The 19608-nt window shown below is 47.1% G+C and overlaps 1 protein-coding gene across 2 annotated transcripts in view; it reads left to right on the plus strand.

Moving 5' to 3' along the window:
• The window catches only part of SOCS7 (suppressor of cytokine signaling 7), a 92652-nt gene that overhangs the window by 63835 nt on the left and 9209 nt on the right, over window positions 1-19608 (plus strand). Inside the window, exons 2-7 of one of the 2 annotated variants that reach the window (XM_063959657.1) lie at window positions 2019-2083; window positions 2170-2274; window positions 2487-2588; window positions 3397-3527; window positions 3604-3772; window positions 5291-5419. In XM_063959657.1, the coding sequence (XP_063815727.1) occupies window positions 2019-2083; window positions 2170-2274; window positions 2487-2588; window positions 3397-3527; window positions 3604-3772; window positions 5291-5419 (701 nt within the window). The remainder of the gene's footprint in view (window positions 1-2018; window positions 2084-2169; window positions 2275-2486; window positions 2589-3396; window positions 3528-3603; window positions 3773-5290; window positions 5420-19608) is intronic. The other variant, XM_063959658.1, reaches the window with a different exon arrangement.

Raw genomic sequence — 19608 nt, forward strand, 5'->3', positions numbered from 1 at the left:
CAGGGGCGCCGACGATACGGATTCCCCTCCCGCCCGCAGGAAAACTATGTAGACAGCAACCCCCCGACCAACCCAAAGCCCCTCCCCCCTATAGGGACGCGCCCACTTTTAAAATGTGAGTCCTTGATCATCAAAACAGGGTAAAATACGCGCTACAGCGCCTTTTTGCGAACACTGTACACACGCACATTTTAGAAAGGGAAAGCATACGTTCTTTGACTAGTAAAAACTACAGCTCATTTACTCTCATGACATTGTTATTAAATAAGTTAACTAGTTGTTAAAGCCAGTTCTGTATTGGAGCTGACAGGTTATATTGGGGTAGATGTATGACCAAGTGTTATGGGGTAAAGTGGTATCAGCGCACATTACTGTAGCGACGTGTGGTAAATGACCGGACGGCTAGCATCCCGTCATTATCAGCACTGCTATCTTTAAAATAGAGTTCCAATGTGTCCTGCGATGCATGACCAGTCAGTGGCACTATAGTATATAGCTAGCTCCACCTAGCTTCAAATTTTAGCATACATGGTACTTTGCAGCTTAGCCATGCCAAAACACTAATCCTAAATACCTAGTACACTATAAGCGAACTAAAACCAGTACACACTGGACGATTTCAGCATAAAAAATTAGCGATAACGACATAAATGTATGGTTTTATCTTTAGGCTTATATTGTCCAGTTTGTATGGGGTAATATTGGTAAACGATGCACGCTCCCACACATCGTTCAGCGTTCACCAGTATTGAGCTGATATGCAGCTCAACCCGTCAATGTCAGGCTGAGCTGCATGTTCGGGAATGCCGGCAGTGACGTCACTGATCGTTATCGTTAAACGATAATGTTCCGTGTATACATGCTATATCGTTCAGCGATATAGTCGTTCATCGCCAACATTTCAGCATCACTCAGTGTGTACTGGGCTTAAGACACAAAACTTAGGAAAAAGTTCACAATCTAGGATAAGAATTCAAAATTCTGGTATGAGTGACCCACCCCATGCATCATTATGCTTAATCTGCAATTATATACTAATTATTTTGATACAAAAATACTAATCCTAAATACCTAATACACTATATGCATACTGAGTCACATATGAGGAAAAAGTACGCAGCACGGTACCAGCTACCCGTAGGTCGCGCCAGGCATCTTGTAACATTTGACGCATATATAATGTGTATGAGAACACATCTGTAGTACAGGGAAAATTTAATGAATGTATACAGTTTCAGTTTCAGAATGTCCAATAGGAATTATTCTTAGGACCTCCCTATAGTTACACTGCATGATTTTTATAGGAACTACCTTTAGACAGAATCCATTTCGCAGGTCGACCCTGCTTTAGTCGACAGCCACTATTGGTCGACATTGACATGGTCAACACATGGAAATGGTCGACACAGGACATGTCGCAAAGGTCGACAGCGGTAGCGGAGCGAGGCATCTTGTGCGCAGTCGCTCGCCATGCAAGGGGACGCAGTACATTAATTGGGGTTCCTGGTCATGTTACGAAAAAATTACACCAAAAACAGTTTAAAAATCCATGGCAATCTTTCCATGTGTTGACCTGTCCCGTGTCGACCAATTTACTGTGTCAACTATTTGTCAATGTCGACCAATAGTGGTCGATCTAATGACTGGCGACGTTAACATGGTCAACCATTCATACCAGAACCCCTTTAGACAACATCTAAACATTGTTGTGCTGGGCACAGACCAATAGCTCTGATTGGCCAAGGTGGAAATTTTCAGCCAAATTTCAACACCATAGCAGTGCCTGGGAATTGGTAGCATTGAGATGTTTGAGCAATCTTTAGCCAGTGACTACATCTATTCATTCACATTGGTCAAACGTATTTCTTTTCAACAGTTGTGTCTAGATGTGTGTATCACCACATTTGTGAGTAGATCATATGTAACGCTGGAGATATATATGGGTAGCTGTACTTTATGCAGGAATATGGAGCTCATGTAAACCTGGCTTGCTTAATTTTCTGTGTTTCTGTTCACAGAAAGCCCCGTTTGACCAGAACTCAAAGTGCCTTCTCTCCAGTCTCCTTCAGCCCCCTCTTCACTGGTAAGTGGTCACATGGGAATTCTTGGCACGTCAATGGGATGAGGTCTTTGTGTGCAGTTTCTGACCTGTTCTTTGTTGTTCGGCAGGCGAAACGGTGTCACTTGTGGATGTGGACATTTCTCACCGAGGATCATGCTCTACACACCCCCCTACTCCACCTCCACCTCCCCGTAGGAGTCTCAGCCTTCTAGGTAATGCTCTCTTCCTTGTCCGTTTTCTGAATGTTTATCCACTTAAACACGTGGTAAAAGCCTATGTATCTCTAGGAGAGTAGTACATCTAGAATTGTATAGCCAGTCCACTGCTTTTCTGCTACAGTGTTGTGGAATTGGATAGAAAGTGGTCTTAGTGTGCTTATTCTTTTTTCTGTCGTATGTATTTTTTGCTGTTGGTCTTCTGCCAGATGACATTGGAGGCATACAACCAGCATCTGTTCTAGTAGGTCCCATGGGGTCTTCTCTGCAGTCCTTTCCGCTCCCCCCACCACCGCCGCCGCATGCTCCGGGTCAGTCTTTACCTATGTACTGTGTACCATTTATATTGGATGTAAACACAACAGATCATTTTTTTTTGTATTTTATAGCACAGGGTGAATTTTCATTATAGTGCTATTCTGGATAAAAAGCATCTGCAATTCAACTCACGAAACTGAATAAAGCAGTTTGTTTACAGTAACAAGTTAATGACATTTTTACATTTTTTTTCTTACAGTATTTTTTTTCATGCATATCTGACATAGGGGGGTATGCAATTAGTTCTGATCATTTCGGAGCTAATGACTTCACCCCACATGAGTGTTCAATTAGGGCCGTTTTTGGCTGTTTTTGAAGGCATTTTCGCCAATGCCTATTCACCTTTTTTATTAAGTGAAAAAGCATTGGCGAAAAATGCCTCAATCTGCGAAAATGGGGCGCATTTTAGACAGAAAACAAGTGAATTCGCTGATGTACGTGTTTTCCGCCACCTGCCACGTTTTCTGCCTAGGCGAAAATCCGTCCCTGCTATGGCATAGGGCGAATCTCCATTTGCACTAAAGATAGCGAAAAAAAGCTCTTTTTTTTTTTTTTCCACCTAGGCAAATAAACAGAGCTAATTGCATACCCCCCATTATCCTAAAAACACACACCTTTTCTGTAATTGGAATTATCTTTGTTACTGGTATATACAGTATAGAATACCAACTTTTAGCTTCATCTTCATGGCAGACCCATTAAAAAAAAAAAAATTATTTTGCGAGGTTTGAAAAGAGGTTTGGTGGACTTGCTCGCAGAAGTTTTTTGTTAAAAGTTTTTTTGTGTTCTCTTTTTCTGTAGATCCTCTGCCACGGGTGGTTCCTCTTCGGCCACCCGAGTGCATGCCTGTTCCACTGGTGCAACCCTTACAGTGCCCCATATTCCGACAGGATGCCAGCACCTTTGCTGCTAGCCTGAGAGAACTGGAAAAGGTAAAGACTGTTTCTTAGCCCCACTCATCACTGTTGTCTGGTGTCTTTTAAACTTAACACACCTCTCTTCCTGCAGTGTGGCTGGTACTGGGGTCCTATGAATTGGGAAGACGCAGAAATGAAATTGAAAGGAAAACCAGACGGCTCATTCCTAGTGAGAGATAGCTCTGATCCTAGATATATCCTGAGCCTCAGCTTTCGCTCCCAAGGCATCACCCACCACACGCGCATGGAGCATTATCGAGGTGGGTCAACCTTCTGGAACCGTAAGAGTGCAAGGGGGTTGTTGTATATGTAGCTAAGCTACAGCTGTGACCCCCATACACTAGGTGTCTTCGCGACATAGAGCAGAGTAGCGTACTCTGTTTTTCTTTAAATTTTTTATCTTAGGGCGGTATCCAATTATAGCGCTTTTTTGGGCTCAAAAAGTACCTGTTTTTGGATGAAAAACACATGGGATCTGGGATAAGTTCCCAAACCCATGTGTTTCCACAAAAAAACAGGGCTCTAAGGGCTGGTTATCAAGGATTTTTTTCAGATAACTGCTGGCGTGGCGGCTAATAGGATAACCCTAGGCGAGTCAATTAGCCATGGTAAATTTCCGCAGCTAATTGAATACCGTTCTTAGTCGCATCACAAATAAAGCGGAAAGCAACTCGCAGCTTACTACAAATGCTAGGCTGAGACTCTACCTGCACAGGAATTGTTTTTACACATGTAAAAAGTTGCAGATGAAGCACAGTGAATTGTTGCATGAGGAAAAGATGCAGCTGCTCGCATCGGGTGCCCTTTTTACACAGATATAGACTCGGTCGCACAACCCACTGATCCGTGTACTCTAGCAGTGCAGTTCTGTTGCTCCCGTATGTGCTATTTATGCCAATGAGATGGACATTTTAAGTGAGAAAGTTGCCCGGCACATGGCGCGACAATAGGGGATGTTTGGCATACTGCAGCCACAGTAAAAGAAAAAACCTATATCTGCAGTGGTCTCAATTTTCAGGTCCCGATTGACCCCCTTATAATTAAGTATCCAACTTGCTGTGAGTTGCAGCAATGGATACTTACTGTAGCAATAAAAAAATTGCTCCAGTGCGTGGATAGATTATCTGAAAATGAAACAGTTTACACATTCGCACTGCACCTGGGAAAGCAGGGCGGAGGGTGTCCTGTTTGCAACCTGGACTGAAATGGCGGAGGGTCCCACAAGCACACCCCAAAACTTCCATATTTCAGAGTTCGCTGATTACTAGGTGGCCCCATCAGAACCCTAATAATGAATGTGCCTTATGCTAATAACATGCGGAAATGCTAGTAACTGGTCGATTAGTGCTCATGAATAGTCCCCCCTAATGAACATGTTGGCTATTAAGGCAGAGTTTCCAAACGCGGTCCTCAAGGCACCCCAACAGTCCAGGATTTAGGTATATCCATGGCTCAGCACAGATGGTTAAATCAGATTGACTTAGGTGCTAATTAAGTCACCTGTGGCCAAGCATGGATACATTTAAAACCTGGACTATTGGGATGCCTTGAGGACCGCTTTTGGGAACCTCTGTATTAATGGAATATTATTATTTTTACTTTATATTGTATCCAGAAAGTTTCCATATGAGCAAATTTTACATGTGTGGAATGTTAGTTTTTGTTTTCAATTTATGGGGCCATATATAAAGTAAATATGTGTTATGGCAAAAATGTTTTTTGTGTAAAGTAAATTTTCACCTTTGCTAAATATCACCTTGTCCATTTATTTCTTCCAGGCACGTTCAGTCTCTGGTGTCATCCCAAGTTTGAAGATCGTTGCCAGTCAGTAGTTGAATTTATTAAACGAGCTATCATGCACTCAAAAAATGGGAAGTTCTTGTATTTCCTGCGTTCACGGGTGCCAGGTCTGTACCACACAGTTTCTTTTTTGTCTGGCATCTTATCACATCTTTGCATTACCACTTCTCTGTCGACCTTTTTCCTCCATTTGCTTTTCTTCTGTATTCTACTTTAATAGGATTTTGGTACCTACCGGTAAATCCTTTTCTCGTAGTCCATAGAGGATAATGGGGTCCACATTAGTACCATGGGGTATAGACTGGTCCACCAGGAGCCATTGGCACTTTAAGAGTTTGAGAGTGTGGGCTGGCTCCTCCCTCTATGCCCCTCCTACCGGACTCGGTCTAGATTCTGTGCCCGAGGAGACGGACATACTTCGAAAAAGGACTTAACACAGATAGTGGGGAGATTCATACCAGCTCACACATACAAGGCACGTCAAGACAACTAGCTTGAACTACTCAACAACAGCTGAAACATTACTTACCAAGTAACAATGCAGTACTCAACTAAAACGAAGTTGTACTGAACCAAATAACAATAGCAGGAAAACGAAGCGCTGGGCGGGCGCCCAGCATCCTGTACGGACTATGAGAAAAGGATTTACCGGTAGGTACCAAAATCCTATTTCTCGAACTTCCTAGTGGATGCTGGGGACTCCGTAAGGACCATGGGGATAGACGGGCTCCGCAGGAGACATGGGCACTTTAAGAAAGAATTTAGGTTCTGGTGTGCACTGGCTCCTCCCTCTATGCCCCTCCTCCAGACCTCAGTTTGATACTGTGCCCAGAGGAGCTGGGTGCTTTTCAGTGAGCTCTCCTGAGTTTGCTGAGAGAAAGTATTTTGTTAGGTTTTTTATTTTCAGGGAGCTCTGCTGGCAACAGACTCCCTGCATCGTGGGACTGAGGGGAGAGAAGCAGCCCTACTCTCTGAAGCTAGGTCCTGCTTCTTAGGCTACTGGACACCATTAGCTCCAGAGGGATCGTACGCAGGATCTCACCCTCGCCGTCCGATCCCAGAGCCGCGCCGCCGTCCCCCTCGCAGAGCCGGAAGACAGAAGCCGGGTGAGTATGAAATGCAAAGAAGACTTCACAGGCGGCAGAAGACTCCGTTCTTCACTGAGGTAACGCACAGCACTGCAGCTGTGCGCCATTGCTCCCACACACCTCACATACTCCGGTCACTGTAAGGGTGCAGGGCGCAGGGGGGGCGCCCTGGGCAGCATTTGGGACCTCTTTTGGCAAAAGTTTAACATATATACAGCTGGGCACTGTATATATGTATGAGCCCCCGCCAAAAATTGCATATTTAAGCAGGACAGAAGCCCGCCGCCGAGGGGGCGGAGCTTCTTCCTCAGCACTCACCAGCGCCATTTTTTCTCCACAGCTCCGCTGAGAGGAAGCTCCCCAGGCTCTCCCCTGCAGAGACACGGTAGTAGAGGGTAAAAAGAGAGGGGGGGCACATAATTAGGCGCAAAAATCAATATAAAACAGCAGCTACTGGGTTAACATTAATTTACTGTGTTATTCCTGGGTTAATAGCGCTGGGGTGTGTGCTGGCATAATCTCTCTCTCTCTCTCTCTCTCTCTCTCTCTCCTAAGGGCCTTGTGGGGGAACTGTCTTCAAAAATGGCATTCCCTGTGTGTGTGGTGTGTCGGTACGCTTGTGTCGACATGTCTGATGAGGAAGGCTATGTGGAAGCAGAGCGGGAGCAAGTGAATGTGGTGTCTCCGCCGACGGCGCCGACACCTGAATGGATGGATATGTGGAAGGTTTAAATGATAATGTTAATTCCTTGCAGAAAAGGTTAGAAAAAGCTGAAGCCTCAGGACAGTCAGGGTCCCAACCCGTGCCTGGTCCTATGTCGCAGAGGCCGTCAGGGTCTCAGAAGCGCCCACTATCCCAAATTGTTGACAGATACCGACATGGATTCTGACTCCAGTGTCTATTACGATGATGCAAAGTTACAGCCAAAATTGGCTAAATCCATCCGTTATATGATTATAGCAATTAAGGATGTGTTGCACATCACAGAGGAAATCCCAGTCCATGACAAGAGGGTACATATGTATGGGGAAAAGAAACCGGAGGTAACCTTTCCCCCCTCACACGAGCTAAATGAGTTATGTGAAAAGGCTTGGGAATCTCCAGGTAAAAAACTGCAGATTTCCAAACGGATTCTTATGGCGTATCCTTTCCCGCCAACGGACAGGTTACGCTGGGAATCCTCCCCTAAGGTGGACAAAGCTTTAACACGCTTATCCAAGAAGGTAGCCCTGCCGTCACAGGATACGGCTACCCTCAAAGATGCTGCGGATCGCAAACAGGAGGTTACCCTGAAGTCCATTTATACACATTCAGGTACCTTACTGAGGCCGGCGATCGCGTCGGCCTGGGTGTGTAGTGTTGTAGCAGCATGGACGGATACCGTGTCTGAGGAAATTGATACCTTAGACTAGGATACTATATTGTTGACCTTGGGGCATATTAAAGACGCTGTCATATATATGAGAGATGCTCAAAGAGACATTAGTCTACTGGATTCTAGAATAAATGCTATGTCAATTTCTGCCAGAAGGGTCCTGTGGACTCGGCAATGGACAGGTGATGCCGACTCAAAAAGGCATATGGAGGTTTTACCTTACAAGGGTGAGGAATTGTTTGGGGAGGGTCTCTCGGACCTGGTCTCCACAGCTACTGCTGGAAAGTCAAATTTTTTGCCATATGTTTCCTCACAGCCTAAGAGAGCACCGTATTACCAAATGCAGTCCTTTCGATCACAGAAAAACAAGAAGGTCCGAGGTGCGTCCTTTCTTGCCAGAGGCAGGGGCAGAGGAAAGAAGCTACAGAACACAGCTAGTTCCCAGGAACAGAAGTTCTCCCCGGCCTCTACAAAATCCACCGCATGACGCTGGGGCTCCGCAAGCGGAGCTAGGCCCGGTGGGGGCACGTCTTCGAAATTTCAGCCACAAGTGGGTTCACTCCCAGTTGGATCCCTGGGCAATAGAGATTGTGTCTCAGGGATACAAGCTGGAATTCGAGGAGATGCCCCCTCACCGATACCTCAAATCGGCCCTGCCAGCTTCCCCCCACGAGAGGAAAATAGTGTTAACTGCAATTCACAAATTGTATCTTCAACAGATGGTGGTCAAGGTTCCCCTCCTTCAACAAGGAAGGGGTTATTATTCGACCATGTTTGTAGTCCCAAAACCGGACGGTTCGGTCAGACCCATATTGAATTTAAAATCCCTGAACGTATACCTGAAAAGGTTCAAGTTCTAGATGGAATCGCTGAGAGCGGTCATCGCAAGCCTGGAAGGGGGGGATTTTATGGTATCTCTGGACATAAAGGATGCATACCTTCATGTCCCCATTTATCCACCTCATCAGACGTTGCCGTTTGGTCTCTCCACGGCACCGAGAATATTTACCAAGGTAATGGCGGAAATGATGGTGCTCCTGCGGAAGCAAGGAGTCACAATTATCCCATACTTGGACGATCTCCTCATAAAAGCGAGATCAAGAGAGCAGTTGCTGATCAGCGTAGCACTTTCTCTGGAAGTGTTACGGCAACACGGCTGGATTCTAAATATTCCAAAGTCGCAGTTGGTTCCTACGACTCGTCTGCCTTTCCTGGGCATGATTCTGGACACAGACCAGAAAAGGGTTTATCTCCCGATGGAGAAAGCTCAGGAACTCATGACACTGGTCAGGAACCTATTAAAACCAAAACAGGTGTCAGTGCATCACTGCACTCGTGTCCTGGGAAAGATGGTGGCATCATACGAGGCCATTCCCTTCGGCAGGTTCCATGCGAGGACTTTTCAATGGGACTTACTGGACAAGTGGTCCGGATCACATCTTCAGATGCATCGGTTAATCACCCTATCCCCCAGGGCCAGGGTGTCACTCCTGTGGTGGCTACAGAGCGCTCACCTTCTCGAGGGCCGCAGATTTGGCATTCAGGACTGGGTCCTGGTCACCACGGACGCAAGCCTCCGAGCTTGGGGTGCAGTCACACAGGGAAGAAATTTCCAAGGTCTGTGGTCAAGTCAAGAGACTTGCCTTCACATCAACATCCTGGAATTAAGGGCCATATACAAAGCCCTACGTCAAGCGGAGACCCTGCTTCGCAACCAACCGGTTCTGATTCAGTCAGACAACATCACTGCAGTGGCTCATGTAAACCGCCAAGGCGGCACAAGGAGCAGAGTGGCGATGGCGGAAGCCACCTGAATTCTTCGCTGGGCGGAGAATCACGTAAGCGCACTGTCAGCAGTGTTCATCCCGGGAGTGGACAACTGGGAAGCAGACTTCCTCAGCAGACACGACCTCCACCCGGGAGAGTGGGGACTTCATCAGGAAGTCTTCGCACAGATTACAAGTCGGTGGGAACTGCCACAGGTGGACATGATGGCATCCCGCCTCAACAAAAACTACAGAGGTATTGCGCCAGGTCAAGAGACCCTCAGGCGATAGCTGTAGACACCCTGGTGACACCGTGGGTGTTCCAGTCGGTCTATGTGTTTCCTCCTCTTCCTCTCATACCCAAGGTGCTGAGGATAATAAGAAAAAGAGGAGTGAGAACAATACTCCTTGTTCCAGATTGGCCACGAAGGACTTGGTATCCAGATCTGCAAGAAATGTTCACAGAGGACCCGTGGCCTCTTCCTCTAAGACAGGACCTGCTGCGGCAGGGGCCCTGTCTGTTCCAGGACTTACCGCGGCTGCGTTTGACGGCATGGCGGTTGAACGCCGGATCCTAGCGGAAAAAGGGATTCCGGAGGAAGTCATTCCTACCCTGATCAAGGCCGGGAAAGATGTGACGTTAAAACATTATCACCGTATATGGCGGAAATATGTTTCTTGGTGTGAGGCCAGAGCTGCTCCTACGAAGGAGTTCCATTTGGGCCGTCTACTTCACTTCCTTCAAACAGGAGTGACTTTGGGCCTAAAATTAGGATCCATAAAGGTCCAGATTTCGGCCTTATCCATTTTCTTTCAAAGAGAATTGGCCTCTATTCCTGAAGTACAGACCTTTGTGAAAGGAGTGCTGCATATTCAGCCTCCCTTTGTGCCTCCGGTGGCGCCTTGGGATCTTAACGTGGTGTTACGTTTCCTCAAGTCACCTTGGTTTGAACCACTCAAAACTGTGGAGTTGAAATACCTCACGTGGAAAGTGGTCATGTTGTTGGCGTTAGCTTCGACTACGTGTTTCCGAATTGGCGGCTTTATCACATAAAAGCCCATACTTGGTTTTTCACGTGGATAGGGCAGAGTTGAGGACTCGCCCTCACTTTCTGCCAATAGTGGTCTCATCTTTTCATGTGAACCAATCTATTGTCGTGCCTGTGGCTACACGGGACTTGCAGGATTCCGAGTCCCTGGATGTAGTCAGGGCTTTGAATATTTATGTGACCAGAACGGCTAGAATCAGGAAGACTGAAGCTTTGTTCGTTCTGTATGCGGCCAACAAGGTTGGCGCTCCTGCTTCAAAGCAGACTATTGCTCGCTGGATCTGTAACACGATTCAGCAGGCGCATTCTACGTCAGGATTGCCGTTACCGAAATCGGTTAAGGCCCACTCCACTAGGAAAGTGGGCTCTTCTTGGGCGGCTGCCCGAGGGGTCTCGGCATTACAGTTGTGCCGAGCGGCTACTTGGTCGGGGGCAAACACCTTTGCAAAGTTCTATAAATTTGATACACTGGCTGAGGAGGACCTCCTGTTTGCTCAATCGGTGCTGCAGAGTCACCCGCACTCTCCCGCCCGTTTGGGAGCTTTGGTATAATCCCCATGGTCCTTACGGAGTCCCAGCATCCTCAAGGACGTTAGAGAAAAAAGCAAATTATACTTACCGATAATTTCATTTCTCCGAGGTACTTCATGGCAGCCCTTACTCTTGGGATTGTATCCCATTCCTAAACTTAGACAGGGAATCCTCTCAACACTTTAGGACCACCCACCTTGGGTATATAGCCCTGCTCCTCCCCTTCCTCCATTAGTCTTTTGAGTGTCTCCTGTGACCAGACTATATTTAAACTTCACTAAGGGAGGGTATATTGTAGGCTGCCATGAAGTACCTCGGAGAAATGAAATTATCGGTAAGTATAATTTGCTTTTTTCTCCTACACTACTTCATGGCAGCCCTTACTCTTGGGATATACCAACACTCAATATAGGGAGGGCAATAAAAAAAAAAAAAAAATACCACAGACATCTTGTCAATGCTGAAAACTATAATTTGTTTAATTCAATGCTGCATCAAAGACACGTTTCCCAAAGTGTGCTTCCATAACATCCACCGCATAATGACTGGAGAATGTATGCATAGAAGACCATGTGGCTTCTGCACATATATCCTTCGCCGAAAGCCTTGCCTTCTTAGCCCAGGAAGCTGCCATGGCCCTGGTAGAGTGTGCCTTTAGCTGCTCCGGAACCTCTTGACCATTCTGTTTGTAAATAAACGCCAGGAGTTCTGTGATCCATCTGAAGATGGTCTGTTTCGTAGGTTTCTCACCCTTCCTTGCACCTGAATATAACACAAACAGGTGTTTCGTCTTACGGAACTCTTTCACTCTATCCAGATACACTGAAATTGCTCTGATTAGATCCAAACTATGCATTCTCTTCTCCTCCTCATTCTGCGGCTGTGGGTAGAATGATGGTAACACGATGTCTTGATTCAAATGGAAATCTGACACCACCTTGGGCAAAAAATCTGGATTAGTCCTTAAAACAAGTCTACCCGGGAGGAAATTAAGGTAGGGCTCCTCTGACCACAGGGCCTGTAGCTCTCCAACTCTTCTGGCTGACGTAATGGCTACCAGGAACACTACTTTCCAAGTTAGAAATTTAACTGAGACGTCCTGCAATGGCTCAAACGGAGACAACATTAATGAATTTAAAACTAAATTCAGATCCCACGGAGCGACCACCGACCTGAAGCGAGGTCTTATCCTTTTAATTGCCTGACAGAACTTCCTCACTAAGCTCTCATCAGATAATCTTCTCTCCAATAGGACACTCAGTGCTGCTATCTGGACCTTGATGGTAGATACCGCCAGCCCCTTCTCAAATCCATCAAACAAGAATTGAAGGACCTGCGATGTCTCTGCTTCCTGTGGGTTAAATCTTGAGCCCGACCAGGAAATGAAAGTTTTCCAGACTCTATAGTAGATCTTAGAGGATACCTTCTTTCTCGACTGAATCAGCAAATTAACAACTTGCTCAGACAACCCTTTATCTCTCAATAATTGCCGTTCAATTTCCATGCCGTCAAATGCAGTTGTCGCAAATTCGGGTGCAGCAATGGACCCTGATGCAACAGATCCGTTATTAGCGGCAACGTCAAAGGTTCCCCTGCTGCCATCCTCAGTACTGAAGGAAACCACGCTCTCTTTGGCCAATATGGAAGAACTATTATGACCTGCGCCCTCTCTTCTCTGATCTTCCTTAGAATACGTGCAATCATTGGAAACGGAGGAAAAACATATGCTAGTCTGAACCCCCATGGGAGAGAGAAGACATCCACCCCGCTTGATCCTGGGAGATGATATCGGGAGAAGAACAGAGGAACCTTCGTATTAATGTGTGTGGCCATCAGATCCACCTGTGGCTGGCCGAACCTCTGTACAATCTGATTGAACACTGCGTCGTTCAATTCCCACTCTCCTGGTAACACCTCTTGTCTGCTGAGGAAATCTGCCACATAATTGTCTACTCCGGGAACATGTAGTGCTGATAGGGATTCTAGATGACGTTCCGCCCAATGAAGTATGTTTGACACCTCTTCCATTAATACATGACTTCTGGTGCCTCCTTGCCGATTGAGATAGGCTACCACTGCTACATTGTCTGAAAATATCCTGAGATGTTTCCCCTGTAACTGCTTCTGGAAATATTTCATCGCCTTCCACACAGCTCTCATTTCCCTGTGGTTTGAGGATAATCTTCTCTCCTGGTGGTTCCACCTTCCTTGGCAGTTCTGTTGCAACAGGTGCGCCCCCCAACCGACTGCACTTGCATCTGTTGTTAGAATGAGGAAGTGACGATCCGACAAAGTCGTCTTCCTGTCGATCAGTTCTGTTTCCATCCACCAGTCTAGAGAACGTTTTGCCCCTTGACTTAACCCTATGCGATGATTCAGGGAATAACGTCTCCGACAATAGCCTAGTATCTCTAGCTGAAGGCCCCTCATCCGCCATCTCGCCCACGGGACCACGTCTATGGAGGAGGCCATCATACCCAAAAGACTCATCCCCTGACGCAGAGTCACACTGTTGCATTCCCTTAGCAAAGAAGCCAGACTCCGAATCTTCGAGCATCTTTCTTCTGAAAGACCTATTGTATAATTGGCAGTATCCACCTGTACTCCGAGAAACTGAATTTCTTGTCTTGGTTCTAGTTGACTTTTCTTCCAATTTATTAACCAGCCATGTTCTTGTAGGATCTGCAGCGTCACTTCTAACGCCATCTTTACTTCCTGTTTTGACTCTCCGCACACTAGTAGATCGTCTAGATATGCCCAAATTGCAATTCTTTGACCTCTTATTACGGTTACCAGTGCCGACAGCACCTTGGTAAATATCCTTGGAGACGACTTCAGACCGAAAGGGAGGCATGTGAACTGAAAATGCTTGCCCATGACCGAAAACCTCAGGTATCTTCTGTGCCGTGTGTGTACCGGCACATGAAAGTAAGCATCCTCTAGGTCTATGGACGCTAGGAAATCCTCCTTCCTTACCCCTGACAGAATGGATTTCATCGTCTCCATACGAAATTTTATCGTCTTTACATAATCGTTGAGCTGTCTGAGATCTAGTATCGTTCTGAAATCTCCCGACGCCTTTCTTATCAGAAAAATTCTGGAATAAAATCCCCTCTTTCTTTCTGAAGGCGGAACAGGCTCTACCGCATTCACCTGGATCAATTTTTCCAAACTGTCTTCCAGAGCCTTTAGTTCCAGACTCGCAGCTGGGCTTCTTGAACTCACAAATTTGTCCCCCTTTGGAACTTCGGAGAACTCTATCCGGTATCCCTGAGATATCACATCCAGTACCCAAGTGTCCTGAATTGAATACTGCCAGAGACTGGCAAACTTCTGGAGCCTGGCTCCCACCGGAAAGGATACCAGAACTCCGCGACAGTCATTGTCTTCGTCCACCTCTCCTATAGGCCTGGCGAAAGGACTGCCTATTCGTCCCCGAGGAATACCTTCCCATATAAGCTCGCCCCGGCCTATAACTTCTCGCTTCCTTAAATTGTTGCTTAGAAGAAGGAAACGGAAATTTATTCCTCTTGTCCTGAGGCAGCCTCGCTGACTTACCCCCTGACATCTTTTGTATAATAGCCTCAAGCTTATTTCCAAATAATAGGGAACCCTCATACGGTAATGACACCAACCGGTTCTTGGAATGCATATCCGCCGACCATGATCTAAGCCACAAAGCTCTTCTAGCCATAACACCTGCCGCCATGGATTTCGCTGCGAAATCTAACACATCCAAAGAAGCTTCGCACAGATACTCTATGCCCTTGAGCATAATACCCAGGCTTCTCTGCAAATATTGCCTTGAGATTTTCTCTTCAATATCTGTGGACAACACTGATCCCCACACTCTCAAAGCTCTGGAAACAGATGCAACAGCCACACCGGACCTTAAGGATACTGCCGAGGACATATGTAATTTTTTTAGCGCACTCTCCATACGCTTATCCATGCCATCCTTAAGGACAGCTCCGTCCTCTAACAGAATCGTAGTTTTAGACACCATTTCTGCCACTGCCGCATCAATCTTAGGCACTGTGCACCAGCCCAGAAATTGCTCATCTTCTACTGGAAACATCCGATCCACTCGTTTAATACTTCCAAGTCTCTTATCTATGTTTTGCCACTCCTTAGACACTACATCCTTCAATGCTCTGTGAACCGGAAAATATCTGCTCCTTTTGGACTTATCTCCAAACAAAACATCCTTATCTTCATCTCCTTTATCCTTTTGCCTATAGTTCATGGTCTTAAATATATTCTTTAAGAGACTGTCAACGAGATCCAAATTAAACTCTCTAACTTCCTCCTTCTCTTCTGACCCAGAACTAGAGGAAAACTGATAATCAGCATACAAAGAGGCTGACTCGTCCTGAGAGTCAATACTAGCCAGGGATCTAGACCTCTTATTTCCCTGCAAATCAGCCAGCTGTTCTCTCGTAACAAAAGACCTCTTCATCCAGTCCTTCAATTGCTGAATCTGACTGGTTTGACTAGCCTGCTGAATGTCACTCTGTATACAGTCCTCACAGAACTTCACATTCTCAGTAGAAGAAAAGATCTTATCACATGCTGCACACTGTATATCCATATGCCTCTTCTTGCATAGCCTCTTCTTAGGAGGAGACACACTAAAAAATGAACAGCAGTAGCACTACATTAAAATCCTAACCACGCAGAAAATCAAAAAACATATCCTCTATGAGGACTTACCTCTTCCGGGCACTCATCGGCTTATGGGGAGAAGGCTCTCTATCCATCCTGCTGGTAAGCATACACCTGCCCAGCTCATAGGAGACTCTCACTCCTAGTGTGCAGCGCCATATTTAAGCTCCAAAAGAATCATAGAGAGCGGCGCTGAGCAGACCGTCCCAGCTACAGGACGGCCGCCCCAGCACTTCGGCCCGCCAACCGCCGCACGCTGTCTCTCACAGCGCTTCCGCCCGCCAGCCGCACTTCCCCTTCGCCCCGCTGCCCTTCCGGCCACCCGCACTTCTGGTCTCGCCGGAGATACAGGCGCTGCGGCTAGCGGAGCAAAGCACCCGGGGAGACGGCTTCAGACAGCGGCACTAGGGAGAGGGACCAGCAGCAAAAACAGCGGGCGGACACCTTAAGCTGAACAGCGGGGACTTACAACCGCCCCAAGCACACTCTGCCTTCTCCAGGGAGCCACCCTCTTCCAGTACGGCTACACAGAGGCGTATTACTGGGAATAGAGGTAAAACGTTCTCAAAAACCAAACACATAATCCCCTGTCAAGCTAGGAGACAGGAAAAAGACTAATGGAGGAAGGGGAGGAGCAGGGCTATATACCCAAGGTGGGTGGTCCTAAAGTGTTGAGAGGATTCCCTGTCTAAGTTTAGGAATGGGATACAATCCCAAGAGTAAGGGCTGCCATGAAGTAGTGTAGGAGAAAATAAGATTTTACTTTACCGGTAAATCTATTTCTCGTAGTCCGTAGAGGATGTGCGTCCCATGTGCGGACTTCTTCTGCAAGACTTGTATATAGTTATTGCTTACATAAGGGTTATGTTATAGTTTTTAGGTGGAACCGTGGCTATGTTGTTGTTCATACTGTTATCTGGGTAAGTTTATCACAAGTTATACGGTGTGATTGGTGTGGCTGGTATGGATTTCGCCCTTAGATTTACAAAAATCCTTCCTCGTACTGTCCATCTCCTCTGGGCACAGTTTCCCTAACTGAGGTCTGGAGGAGGGGCATAGAGGGAGGAGCCAGTGCACACCCAGAGTCCAAAGCTTTCTTAAAGTGCCCTATCTCCTGCGGAGCCCGTCTATTCCCCATGGTCCTTACGGAGTCCCAGCATCCTCTACGGACTACGAGAAATAGATTTACCGGTAAGTAAAATCTTATTTTCTCTTACGTCTTAGAGGATGCTGGGGTCCACATTAGTACCATGGGCATGTACCAAAGCTCCCAAAACGGGAGGGAGAGCGCGGAGGCTCCTGCAGAACTGATTGACTGAACTTCAGATCATCAGAGGCCAAAGTATCGAACTTGTAGAACTTTGCAAACGTGTTCGACCCAGACCAAGTTGCAGCTTGGCAAAGTTGCATTGCCAAGACACCCTGGGCGGCCGCCCAGGAAGACCCCACCTTACGAGTAGAGTGGGCCTTAACAGATTTTGGACACTGCAGTCCTGCCGTAGAATAAGCGTGCTGGATAGTGATAGTCTGCTTAGAAGCAGGACACCCAATTTTCTTGGGATCATATAGGACAAACAGAGAGTCAGACTTCCTGTGACGATAAGTTCTCTTCACATATATCCTCAGAGCCCTTACAACATCCAAGGACTTTGAAGTAATTGAGGAGTCAGTAGCCACTGGCACCACAATCAGGTTGGTTGATATGAAATGCCGACACAATCTTCGGAAGAAACTGCTGACGAGTCCGGAGCTCCGCTCTATCTTCGTGGAAGTAAGGGCTTTTACAGGATAAAGCCCCCAGCTCGGACACACGTCTAGCAGAAGCTAAGGCCAACAAATTGACCGCCTTCCATGTAAGAAATTTGAGCTCCACCTCCTGTAGAGGCTTAAACCAATCCGACTGTAGGAACTGCAACACCACGTTAAGGTCCCATGGCTCCGTAGGCGGTACAAAGGGAGATTGGATATGCCGAACTCCCTTCAAAAAGGTCTGAACCTCAGGGAGGGCAGCCAATTGCTTCTGAAAGAAAATAGATAGGGCTGAAATCTGGACCTTCACAGATCACAACCTCAGACCCATATCCACTCCTGCTTGCAGGAAGAGGAGGAAACGTCCCAGTTGAAATTCCACCGCAGGAAACTTCTTGGACTCACACCAAGAAATGTATTTCTTCCAATTACGATGGTAATGCTTTGACGTTACCCCTTTCCTAGCCTGTATGAGGGTAGGAATAACTTTCTTGCTCGGAAAGGTATTCCGAAGAATCAGGCGCTCAACTTCCATGCCGTCAAACGTAGCTGCGGTAAGTCTTGATAGGCGAACGGCCCCTTCTGCAGCAGGTCCTCCCGAAGAGGAAGAGGCCTCGGCTCTTCTTGCAGTAGATTCAGAAGGTCCGCGTACCAAGCCCTTCTTGGCCAATCTAGGGCAATGAGGATCGCTTGAACCCTTGTTCTCCTTATGAGCTTTACGATCTTGGGATGAGAGGGAGTGGTGGAAACACGTACACTGGCTGGAACACCCACGGAGACACTAGGGTGCCCACTACCACTGCCTGTGGGTCCCTCGACCTTGAACAATAACGCCGAAGCTTCTTGTTGAGACGAGAGGCCATCATGTCTATTTGGGGTAATCCCCAAAGATCTGTTATTTCCTTGAACACCTCCGGATTGAGTCCCCACTCTCCTGGATGGAGATCGTGTCTGTTGAGGAAGTCTGCTTCCCAGTTGTCTACTCCCGGAATGAAGATGGCTGACAGCGCCAACACGTGTTTTTCTGTTCAGAGGAGTATTCTTGTCACCTCTGACATTGCCGCTCTGCTCTTCGTTCCGCCCTGTCGGTTTATGTAAGCCACTGTTGTTACGTTGTTTGACTGCACTTGGATGGCCCGATTTCTTAGAATAGGGGCCGTCTGAAGAAGACCGTTGTAGACTGCTCTTAGTTCCAGGATGTTGATGGGCAGGCCGGCTTCCAGGCTTGACCACCGTCCTTGGAAGGTTACTCCATGAGTGACTGCTCCCTAGCCCCGGAGGCTCACATCTGTTAGCAGGACCCAGTCCTGAATCCCGAACCTGCGGCCTTCTAGGAGGTGAGGCAGTTGGAGCCACCAGAGGAGAGAAATCCTTGCCCTTGGTGACAGACGAATTCTCTGATGCATGTGGAGGTGAGATCCCGACCACTTGTCCAGGAGATCCAGTTGGAAGGGCCTATCCTCCCGTACTGGAGAGCCTCGTAGGAGACCATATTTCCCAATAGGCAAATGCATTGATGAACCGACACCCGGGGTGGTTTCAAGACATCATGGATTGGATCACCAATGCCTTGTCCCGCGTAAGAAACACCCGCTGCACTTCCGTATCCAGGATCATTCCCAGAAATTACAATTTCTGGGTTGGTTCCAAATGCGACTTTGGAAAATTCAGAATCCACCCGTGATTCTGGAGCAGTCGCGTTGTGATAACAGTGGACTGCAGCAGCTTCTCCTTGGACGATGCCTTTATCAGGAGATCGTCCAGATAAGGAATGATGCTCACATCCTGCTTGCGGAGTAGCATCATCATTTCCGCCATCACCTTGGTAAACACCCTCGGTGCTGTGGAGAGGCCGAATGGCAGGGCCTGGAACTGAAAATGACAGTCCAGCAATGCGAAGAGGAGATAAGCCTGATGCGGCAGCCAAATTGGAATGTGAAGGTACGTATCCTTGATATCCAGTGATTCCAGGAATTCCCCCTCTTCCAGACCTGATATCACCGCACTGGAGACTCTTTCTTGAACTTGAACTTCTTTAGAAAGGAGTTCAACGATTTTAGGTTCAGAATGGG

Source organism: Pseudophryne corroboree, chromosome 3, assembly GCF_028390025.1.
Source record: "Pseudophryne corroboree isolate aPseCor3 chromosome 3, aPseCor3.hap2, whole genome shotgun sequence".
Taxonomy (NCBI): domain Eukaryota; kingdom Metazoa; phylum Chordata; class Amphibia; order Anura; family Myobatrachidae; genus Pseudophryne; species Pseudophryne corroboree.